Source organism: Monodelphis domestica, chromosome 4 (genome assembly GCF_027887165.1).
Source record: "Monodelphis domestica isolate mMonDom1 chromosome 4, mMonDom1.pri, whole genome shotgun sequence".
In the NCBI taxonomy this organism is placed as follows: domain Eukaryota; kingdom Metazoa; phylum Chordata; class Mammalia; order Didelphimorphia; family Didelphidae; genus Monodelphis; species Monodelphis domestica.
Genome location: NC_077230.1, coordinates 218,028,366 through 218,040,527, shown reverse-complemented (window position 1 = coordinate 218,040,527; position 12,162 = coordinate 218,028,366). Strand labels below are relative to the sequence as shown.

The 12,162-nt window shown below is 34.2% G+C and overlaps 1 protein-coding gene across 2 annotated transcripts in view; it reads left to right on the top strand.

The window, feature by feature from the left end:
* Positions 1-12,162, top strand: part of HECW2 (HECT, C2 and WW domain containing E3 ubiquitin protein ligase 2) — a 466,207-nt gene that overhangs the window by 135,083 nt on the left and 318,962 nt on the right. For both annotated transcript variants that reach the window (XM_016433751.2, XM_001369816.4), the window contains one exon: positions 6,571-6,897. In XM_016433751.2, coding sequence (XP_016289237.1) covers positions 6,606-6,897 — 292 coding nt within the window. In that variant the 5' untranslated portion in view covers positions 6,571-6,605. The remainder of the gene's footprint in view (positions 1-6,570; positions 6,898-12,162) is intronic.

Below are 12,162 nucleotides of genomic sequence, written 5' to 3'. Positions count from 1 at the left end.
TTAGAACATTATTTCATATGACTAAAGATAGCTTTAATTTCTTCTTCAGAAAACTGCCTGTTTGTATGTAATATCAGTTTTTACTGTGTAACCTTGAAAAAATTTTGAACCTTATTTAAGCTCAGTTTTTTTAATTTGTAAAATGAAGAATGTTGGAGTAGATAATGTCTAAGACTACTTCTAGGTCTGAAAATTGTAGTCCTTTTCTTTTCCTTTATTCTTTATATCTATACAGACTCGACATTTTGTATCTGGCAAGCCCCTTATGCAGAAATTAGCTTATTTTCAAATAAGGAAATAACACTTACTTGCCTACATAGAGAAAATAATATTAGAAAAATTAAAAACCAATTAAATTAATTGAAAAAACTTACTGATTTTGATAAAGAAGGGAAGGGACAAGAGTAAGAAATCTTTTTTTTTTTTAGCTTGGTGAGTATATTTCATCAATTTGGTAAATTTACAAATTAATCTTGACTTCATTCTCTTTGAAATCACTTAAAAAGTTTCATGGATGCCTTTTGTTTAATATTCCATACATATTTTCCAATATTTTCTCCTTGACCTTAGAAACTTTCCTGTAACAAATAAACACAGCTAAGGAAAGACAACTAACCCAGTCTTTGACTCTCAGTGTATGCTACATTCAACAACAACAGTCTCTCTTTCCTTTCCTCCTTAGCTACCAAAGAAAGTGTTTTTTAATCATCTGTCCTCCTAAACCAATGCTGATCATTTCATTTAATCTGAACTAAATTTTAAAAATAATTTATCATTAAAAATAAATAACAATAATAATGATTAACAATCTTACATTAGGATTTTCTTTGCATTTTTGCAAGTCATAATTACCTTTTGGTTTTTATGAATTTATTTTTAATGTGGTTTGGCTTTGCCACATATTTTGATAGTACTTTCTCAAATGATAATCAAGCATTTTCCATGAGGAAGGGTAGAGAGATCATTTATTGCCTGTCCAACTAGGAAAACAAACCTAATGAACTAGAAAGACTTTTTCTGGCTTATTAAATAGAAATAAATTTTTTTCTATATTTATACTGAACTTAAGCATAAATACAGCACTATCTGTGAGTAGAAGGATAAAAACAGGATTAGGATTTATCCATATTCAAATGAATGTTTCTATAAGCAAATTCTCTTAATAGTAAATATGTATCTGTGTGCCTTTTCTACCAAATGCTGCTCTGTTAGAATTTAACCAGTGGGAATCAATAGGGAAGTATCAACCAATTTGAAAGAAGGACTTTATATGTTATGGTAAATGGGACAGTTTTGATGGGGAAAATATGAATTTGGCTCTGCAGTTTTCCTTACTATCAACATTTTTTAATAAATTGTTTTTTTTCCTGAGGGTCAGAGTTACTTAAATGAATGTATCAATTTTCTCCACAGGAAACTTTATAGGCAGAACTCATCATAAAGGGATTACATCTAGTTCAGTGTCTGGTCTGTTTTGGCTGTCCTGGATATTATATGGTTTATCATGTCGTTTTTGTGTTCCATGATTGTTAGTTCCTTGCTTTCTTATTTAAGTTTCCAATTTGAGCTGGCTTCCCTCAGTTCTTCTCAAAAATGTAATTTGTTTTTTCCTTTCTAAACATTATTTGGGCAATTTCCTTTTATTACATACTTGCATCTACTACTGGAAGTCCAAAGCTGGTACAACAAAATGATTTCAAGAACTTTGGGAGGTTTGGAGCTGAGACCCATCCGAATATATTAGTATTCTAAGAGGCTGGAAGGAAAGGAAACATTTCTAGATGGATCCTAATTCCTGGTATTTAGTAGCGCTCTTAGGGACCACTTTTCTATAAAAACAAAATATTTCCTGTATTTGCCATTCAGATGAAATGGTATAAAATACACTAGGATGATATCTATTTTGCAATTCATTAAAATTATTTTAGAGAAAAGCACTAAGATAATGTATTTGCAATTGATGATAGTTTTTTGTTTCTTTTAGGTAAAATCTGTTGTCTTTGAAATTGTATTCTATGGTACTTTGTAGTTTGCTCAGTAATTAAAAATGTCAACCTTTGGAAGTAAAGTAGTTAGTAAATTTTGTTGTTGTTCCCAAAGAAGTGTATGATAGGTGAAAAAAAGCTATCTATTGCAGACCTAATTCTAATTTCAGAAAATACCACAAGCTACTTCTATTAAAGCTACTTCTGGTAAAATTTTGCCAATTGGGAACAGGGCACATTAGAGGTAGAATACTGCTATGGAAAGGATTCTTTGAGATATTTTTAAAGGGGCCATTTTTTTTTGTTTATGAAATGTGAGCTGAACTATATGATCCCTTTTGCCTCAATATACTCTAGCTAAGCTTTTCTAAAAGACACAGTTGCTTTTATAAAAACAAAAACAAAATAGTTTATGTCACATTGGAGAATGTAGTGATGGGAAACCAGGAAGAACTTTGAGGATTTATTAATATTAGTAAGGAGCATGATGATCAAAAAATAAAATCCCAAGTCTGATGGCATAGTGGTGTGATAAGGAATTCACTTAATCTTACTCTGTCTCTTTAAGAGCAGAAGTTTTCTTAATCTCACACTGTCTCTTTAAGGGCAAAATTTATAAGGAAAGGCTTGAGTTGGCAGAGGGCTCCATTTTCTCTGACTTCTGAGGGAGTAGGAGTTCTGGGTGTTCTGTGGCAGTCTCTCTGTCAAGGGAATCTGACAGTTGACTTCTGACAGTTTGGTTTCAGATATTGGTTTAAGGAGGTTGGAGAAGATAAAGATTTATTAATAAGCATAAGTAGGTAGATAGAGAACATAACCTTAGATAGAGTAGTTTTAGTTAGGCCTGCTTTGTTAGGCAAGAAGATCCTGCCCAAGAAGGCAGTTAGATTTAGGGTTTCTTAGAGAGTTAGTTTAGGGTTTGGATTTAGGCATCGTTATATAAGAAAATCTCTTATTTCCTACCTCCTATTTCCTATCCTAACTTCTCCTGTGAATAAATAAGTGTTGGTGTTACCAAATTGATCCCCATAACTTTCATCAAACTCCCATCAATATTTTTAACATCCAGCAGCTGTAAGTAGAGAAAATAATGTTTGGAAAATTAATTTAGAAAACCTTACTGATTTGGATTTGGATAAAGGAGAAGGGAAGGTACTATAATAATAAATTACATCTTACTTTTTTAACTTGCTAAGCATATTTCATCAATTTGGTAAATTTAAAAATTAATCTTTACCTCATTCAATTTGAAATCAATTTCTAATTCCATTAGGCCATACTACTTTTATTATGCGATGCAAGAGAAATGAAGGAACTAAGATATATATATACACACACACACACACATAAGGTATACAGTATAAGGTATACTCTATTCTCTTGGAAAAAATGTAATGTTCCTCCCAGGTACTTCTTATCATCTCTTGCCTTTTGATCCCATGGGCATTGACTCTTAGTGTTGTCTCTCTGACTCATTACCCTATTTCCTCCACCTAGTTCTAAGTCATCTGAAGGGACAAGATCTTCTGATGGCTAAAGAGTTGGATTGAATTTGACTTGGAGTCAAAGTTCAATTCTTGCCCCAGATACTTATTGGTTATGTAATGTTGGGCAAGTCATTTAATTTTTGTTTGCCTCAGTCTTATGTATAAAATGAGGATAGCACCTACCTCACAGAGTTATTGTGAAGATCAACTGAGATAGCAGGCCAAATGCTTTGCCATAGCATCTTGAAGAACTATATAAATATTAATTTTTATTATAAGTTGTGGACAATGGGTATTTTGTAGGGGATATTAGCACCATCTGTTAGCACAAAATAAATATTTATGTATTTATAAAAAAAGTAGGTAATGTGATATGGTAGAAAGAGTGCTGGTCTAAGAGACAAGAGCACTTGGGTTCAAAGAAAAGATGCTACACATTACCTGTGTGAATTTAGAAAAGGTGCTTCATTCAGTTTCTTCATTGGTAAATTGAGGGAAATTGGGGTTAGATGTTTTTGAATTTCTTTTGCTATTGATTCCATGATCCCATACTATTCTGGCCAAGTGTATCACATAATTGAACATGCTACCATTATCTATATTTCGTTGTGGCCCCCAGTTTTCCTTTTAGATTTTTTCGAGTTATATGTGAATCCAACTGTTATATAATGAACTAAGAGTCAACAGAACTGCCACCAACTAGGTGTAGTGTCATTAATATGTCATTCTCTCTGGTCACCAGCGCCCCATCTGAAAAATGAAGGGGTTAGATTACAAGATATATAAGTGCCCTACCAGCTTGAGGGAATGAATGAAAAAAGAAAATAAAATTATTAAGTGCTTACTATGTGCAAAAGACTGAGTTAATTGTTGGGGACAATAACAGAAAAGTAAAAGTCTCTTTTCTAGAGGAGCTCACATTCTAATGAGGGGGACATTTATGGAAATTTTCAGCTATAGATCAGATGAAAAGATATCATGGCTCTACTTGGGGTTCAGTGACAAAGCAGATGGTAAGTCACTTCCACTGATAAAATCTCATCAGTTGTTGATGAACTATTTGATGGTGTAAAAGCAAAAATGGAAAAAAAAAACAAAAAAAACTTTCTTTTCTCGGTTTTCAGTAGCTGTTACTGGAACTACCATAGAAGTATTTGCCATAGGGGTTGCTTCCCAGGAAAAATGTGTAAATAATATATGCTAGGTAGACTATGAAATGGAGCTATGCGAGGTAGAGTGTTAAGCCCCAGAAAATGACTTATTTCTCTTTTGGCTGTTTTACTTTGGCTTTAAATTATAGGCATTAGAATGGTTTGAATATTCATAGTTTTAGCCAAATGTGCAATTGCTTTCCCTCTATTATCTCATGCTTCTTCCTTTGAAGTATATCTCAGATTGTGAAGACTACTCAACTTTTTTTTTACAATAGCAAAATGAATTTTTGCAGGAACAAATATGTTAATGGCCTCTCAAGAGACTTAAGCTATGATTTCAGATTTTATATTCACTTTCATGAACAGATTACCTTAAGCCATTTTTTTCCTGAGGTTTTAAAGGAATTCGTGTTAACCTAGTATCTTGTGCAATTTTAATTAATATTTAGCACTAACTTCAATAATTTTAATTGAATTTTACTAAGTGCTTTCCTACCTACCTGTGATAAAATACTTTATTTTCCAAAAGTGATTATATAATGGGGCCAAGGTGGGAAGGAAGAGGGAAGCTACAAAGATTTAATTTAGTGCAATTCAATTCAATTCTTTAGCCATCTGAAGATCTTTTCCCTTCAGCTGACTTAGAACTAGGTGGTGGAAGTAAGGTAGATGAGTCAGAGGGACAACACTAAGAATCAGTGTCCATGGAATTAAAATCCAAGTGATGTTAGGAAGTGCCTGGGAGAAACTTTAAATATTTGCCAAGAGAATAGAATCATATGAGGCTCGGTACTTGTGATATACCTCAATTCCTTCATTTGTCTTGCATTGCATAATAAAAGTAGTATGGCCTAATGGATAAAATGCTGGTCTTAGAGTCAGGAAAACTCATACTTGAATCCTATCTTGTATTGGAATCATAATGAGTATTTTTTGTACTTGGGGAAGAAATGATTGTGGAAGAGGAATAGTGCTCAGTCTGACCCTTCACTCACAGGGGTTGGTGTATGTGGGAGTAGGCAGTCTTGGGAAAGAGGAACCATGATGATTATACTCTGGGAGTGCCACAGCCTGGCAGAATAGGAAATTGGCAGTATATAGGGAAGAAGAGTCCCACTTTCTGTGGTGGTGCTGAGAGACAACATCCCAGTGGTTCCATGTGAGTTACGATATGCCTCAGACATTTATTAGTTCATGTGGCCCCTTAGCTTTTATGAGCCTCAGTTTCCTTTTCTGTAAAATGAGAATAGGAACAACTAGCATTTAGCTCATAGCATTTTTGTGAGACTCAAATGTGACAATCAGTATGTACAGTGTTTTGCAAATCTTAGAGCCTATCAATGTGAGTTTTTATTATTGTTATTATTTAGCTATACACTTGCTGGAATGCTATGAGAATTAATGGTGGCATTTGGGGTGGGGAGAGAAGGGCAGGTCTCAGGACATAAGCACATTGTCTTTGATGAAAACATATGCCTGCCTCTAACTTTTTGAAGTAGCAGCAAAATCACAAGGATGAAGAGAGTGAAGGGTAGCTCTAATATAGGAAAAAGAATAGTAGGAATTTAGTACCATATTATAGTTCTGACTCTGGCACTCACTTGCTGTGTAGTCTTGGGAAAATCATTCTCTGGTTTTTATCATTTGTAAAATGAAGAGGTTGGAAGAGATGACCTCTTAGTTCCTTTACAACCCTAAGATCTAATGGCTCCATCATCTCCCCTGAGTATGCTTCATTGAACTTAAATAGTAGCAACTGCAAGCTAGAGATACTATTTTCAGACAACAGCAGTTCATAACACAGCATTGAGCTTTATTTTGTCAGCAGATTACTCCAGGGTCACTGTTGTTAGAAACATTCCTTCAAAGCTTTATCTTTGTGAGGCTTAAATCTGATCGCTTGCATTATAGCATTAATGCCTCCTGTTTGTCTATTTCTTGCAGATCCTTAGGAAGCTAACTTCAAGGAGGTAGACAGCATGGCTAGCTCAGCCCGGGAGCACCTGCTTTTTGTGAGAAGGCGCAACCCTCAGATGCGCTACACACTGAGTCCAGAGAACCTCCAGAGCCTTGCCTCCCAGGGCTCCATGCCCGAGAACATGAACCTGCAGCGGGCTAACAGTGACACTGACCTGGTGACTTCAGAAAGCCGCTCCAGCCTGACTGCGAGCATGTATGAATATACCCTGGGCCAAGCCCAGAATCTTATTATCTTTTGGGACATTAAAGAAGAAGTGGACCCTACTGACTGGATTGGACTTTATCATATAGGTGAGTCAAGTAGAATAGATTTGTGAGGGATGCATGTGTGTGTGATGTGGATGGATTATGGGGTGCCATCTGTATTTTTTCTTTTACTTTGTCATTTTATTGATCAATTTTTTTAGCAGTCAGTTTCTGAAAAATTTTATGAGCAAATTCTATCAGCATTTTTATTTTTAAGCAAATTGCAAAGTATGATTAAACAAAGTTTTGAAGATTTCACTTAGATCTTCTTTGAGGCTATTATGAATGAAAATGAATTGTTTGTTAATTAAATTATAATCTGAGAAAACTATCAAAGAAACCATTTATATACATGTTGCTCCTGTGTCTCCTTGACATTATATCCCCTATATTTTTGCATGGGAAATTGATTTAGATGATACAAAATTAAGCTGTATAAAAATGATGTCTTGTTTCAGATCAGTTCTAAAAGGGTAAATAAATGGATGAAAATGTATTTATTAAATACTATATTCCTAGCACTGTGGTTAATACTGGGGATAAAAATAAAAATGTTCTGTTATATAGTATTTTCTAAAGCTTACTCTTTTAAAAACAAACTACCAACAAAAAGCTAAGGAGTCTTTAGACTATGTTCAAGGAGGATAAAAATCACTTTTAAGGCAAATGAATTAGAAGTAGTTAGGGAAATTACATAAAAATATATTAGTAGGTCACTTCATCTTCATCTGATTATATACAAGAATAAGGGATGGGACTGCCTTGAGAATTATTTAAAAGGTAACAATCATGTTCTTAGAAGCCAAAGAATTTTAAAGTAAAAAACAATCTGGGGGATATTTCTAGTGAATGAAAGGAATAAACTTTAAAATGTAATATTAGAGGCTGTACTAGGATAGATTATCTATTTAGGTTTCTCAGTTTAAATCATAAGCTTTATTCTGTTTCCTCTAAATGAAAGTAGAATTCAGTTGAGAGTAGAAAACATGATAAAAAAGAAATAGGTTATAGAATCCATTGTAAGTTTGTGAAATTTTGTTTCCTTGATTATTAGGGGCATGGATTGTGATTTTAATTGTATTAAAGTTACTAGTACAATACTGTAAAACTAAAGTACCAAGGAAAGGCTTGCTGTTTTATTTAACTTTGTTTTCTGAGAGGTTAAATATTTTTTATTACTCTGCTATTTTAAAGATTTGCCCTTGGTTTTGGAATAGTTTGACTTTTTTCACTGTTTTTCTTTAAAATTTTCACAACTTTGTGTATAATGGCTAGTGATACTTTCCTTGTTTTAGGTTCTGTATAATTCTATGAAAATATATCAGTTTTGTTTTCTTGCACCAGGTAGTTATTTATGACTAATTTGATTCCAGAGATAATGGAGTCATCTGAAAAAATTCCACAATGACTTTTTAAGCCATATACAAAATACTTGTTCCTTCCTTTTCCCTCCCCCCATTATTTTGCCCAGTCTAAATTTAATCAGGAAGGAACTAGAGTCCAAAGTACAGTACATCATATCTCTGATTGAACAGAACCATAAAAATCCTGGCACTGGTTATTTTACTCCATAGGGGAAGAGTTACAATTCAGAGAGCAAATCCCTTAAATTTTGGAATACCTCCTAGACTGTGTCTAGAAAAGTAGAAACTAAAGAATGTAGTCTTTGAAGAAGACTTGCCTTCTGAATCCTGATCAAATATTAAATAGGAAATGTGCTTTCTGTTTCTGGTGCTTTGTATTTCTCTGAAATAGTTTTCGTTTGCCATCATTGGTTCTCTACTCTTTGTGATTTTTCCCAAAGTAAGAAGCCTCATACTGTAAATGGTCCTTAATGGTTTACATATTTAATCATGTTTACTTTGGCATTAGGTACCCAACCATTTAATGCTTATTCAGTGAATAAATGCTGAACATTGAGGAAACCAGCTTAAGGTCACACAGGATGGGAGATTTTTACCCAGATATTTTTAAAAATTGAAAGCAATTGACCTTCTTTAAAGGAAAGGGGAAAGTAACAGGCTGAGACAGTATATCTGTTGAGAGCTAAAATAAAGTAATATGGTAAAATATGTCTGTTTCAAAGGATTGAAAAATGAAGCAGTAGAAAGAAAACTGTTATAAAAATAGGTGAACTATTGGATTGAATGGTGGATTTGTAGTCAGGAAGATCCAAGTTGAATCTGAGTTTAAATCTGTACTTAGACACTGGCTAATAAGCTGCATGATCCTGGGAAAGTTACTTAACCCTACTTGCTTCAGTTTCTTCATCTGTAAAATTAATTGGAGCAAGAAATGGCAAACTACTCCAGTGATTTTTTTTTCAAGGAAAACCCCAAATAGGGTCTTGAAGACTCACATATGACTAAAATGACTTAAAAACAACAGCAACACATATTAATGTTGTTCCACAACAATCCCCATAAAATTCAAGGCAGATACATTTGATACCTCACCTATCTGCCACTCACTATCTGAAAATATCATATAGTAAGATTTATGACTGCACTCTACTCATAAGAAAATCACCCAATGAATCTTTGTACTTTTACCACACATTTTAATGAATTTAATTATTCAATTTCAAGCTCACCATAATATAGAAGTAGTTAATTATAAGGGGAAAGTAGAGTTAATATGGGAAAACATTAATAACAGCAAGTGACAAATAGCTGCCTAAGTAGCAAGAGAGAAAACAGAAAAAAAAAAACTATTAAAAAAAAACAAAATTAAGGACTGAAAATCCCCAAGTACTAGTTCCATTGGCACCAGAAAGTGGAGATTAAAAATCTAACATGTCAGCAGCTACTGAGGACATCATTTTATTATTTTCCTCTATAATAATTTACAGGGATTCCCAAACTTTTTACACAGGGGGACAGTTCACTGTCCCTCAGATCATTGGAGGGCCAGCCTATAAAAACCTAACCCTAACCCTAACCCTAACCGGGCAGCAGTATACACAGTGCAGAACCCCCTCCCCCAGATCGCTGCTCACCATACTGATGTCTTCCATTGTGCAGCCACAGAATCCTTTGGGAGGCGCCTCATTGTAAGGCGCCACGCAAAGGATTATGTCTTCAGAAGTAGCACTATATGTGAGCAATGCCACGCTTTGCGGCGCCGCCACATACAGTACTCCTCTCACTGACCACCAGTGAAAGACCACCACCTTCCAGAAGTGCGATGGGGGCCAGATGTGGCCTGCAGGCTGTAGTTTGGGGACCCCTGACTTAAACCTTCAAGAAAAAGCTAAGATACATCGAGATTCTGTTTAAGAAAGCAAAGAATGAATGTATGGAAAGGTTGTCTTTTGAAATGGTCAAGAGTTCTCGATGATTCAGATATCCAGAATATTCCATTGACCAGAAAATCTCATGCAAAGAAAGCATTTATTAAATTTTAAAGTTCACGCTAATTGTGAACTGCCGACCATGGAAGCACTGATCATTCCCTTAGAGTTGAATTCTTAACTTTTTTTGTGTAAAGGACTCTTTAGGCTGTCTAGTGGTGCCTTTGGACACCTCAGACTTATGGTTAAGTGAATAAAATAAAATAAAATACGTAAGATTACAAAGAAAACCAATTCTATTGAAATACAAAGTATTAAAAAAAATATTAAAAGTTCATGGTATTAAAGTATTATTAAAAAGGGTCATGGACCATAGGTTATGAAGTTAGCATTTTGGCTAGTTACCACATAGATTCAGAGAAAATTATTTTATTGAGTGAGTTCTATAGACAATATTAAGCATTTCTAGATTTAAAAAAACTATGATTAAGACTTAGAAAATAATTTTATAATAAGTGTTATTACTTTGTAAACATTTCAGGTTTTTCTTGTTCATAGCTTTGTTCTCATCTTAAAGTAAATTCTAGCTCGACAATTGCCGTTTGTGCACAGTAGGTGCTTATTAATGTTTGCTGAGGCTCACAGGACTGATTGACACAGAACTGAACTAGTGCTCAAGTAAGTCAAGGCTGTCCTCAGTGACTTTGTAGCTGAGGGAACTTGAGAAAACCCTGCTTGATAAAATTGATCAGAGATGGAAAATGGTTTAGAAAAACAGTTTCATTTGATTTCTCTTTGTTGGTATAATTTTGTTACCGCAGCCCACAGCCTAAATGTGATTTTTTTAACTTGGCAGGATTTCTGAAGTGTCTTGTGGTCATTAGAGTAGCTTATCAAATTAAAGTAAATATCACTTTACCTTAAAATCTTATCAAGTGGTGAGAATATCATGTAGTATGGAAAAAAGCACTGGACTCGGCCTTCTAGTTGTGGCTCTGTCAGATGTGTATGACATAGGGCAAGCCAGTCAACCCCTCCATGACGGTTTCAAACATCTGTTTTGAGCATCAAATAAGATAATAAATATCAAGTAAAATTTACCACTCTAAAGCATTTGATAAATGTAAAGTATACTTATTGTTTCAATTTTAGATAATGGTAAATTACCAGATTTTAAAAAGCAATGTCCTGAAAAATACTGAAAATTTGTAGAGTTCAATAGGACAGATAATGTGTTTGTAGTAATCTTTCAAACTAATAATAAAGGTCCTGAAAACATTCAAGTCAGTTTTATTGGACACAATTAAGTGGAAGATAAATGTGGTAATAATATATCAGGGAAGGAAATTAAAGGGGAGAAAGTAATAACATAACAAAGAAAAAAAATCATATTCTCCAAAAGATTCAATTCTCCAAAGGCGAGGCCATTAATTGAAATATGCTATGACTCAACAGGAATTTGGATAACAGACAGAATTCTCCAAAAGTTTCTGTGATAAACATGGGCTGAGATTTTACCTTTCATAACAATATAGTATATCTGTCCAGAACATACTCCAGGTTTCTTTCTTTCATGTTAGGAAGCTACTAAATGACCGCCCTCACCCCCCCCCCCCCACTTCCACTTTAGCAATGATATGAAAAGCCAGACGGTTTCCTAGCAACCATTAATTTTATTTATGGAACAGAGAAAAGGTCCTTAAAGAAATCATTCCCAGAGAGGAAAGGTTTGGGTAGAACACAGGCCTGATGAGGTGTGGTTTGTTGGCATGGCCTACATTTTTATTGTGTTTCTATCTTGGTGTGCTTTTCCCTTCAGAGTATATGTTTTATTTTTGTTTTGTTAATTGTTAATAGTGTTTTGCATTGTATCAGTCACTCCAATTGACTTTCCTGGAACATACTGGCACATAAAAATTCAACTCATCCTGGCTAGAGAAAAGTAAATCTTGCCATAGATAATTGACATTTTTTGTCCAAAAAATTGCTGCTATAAAATGCAAATACACATTATAAAT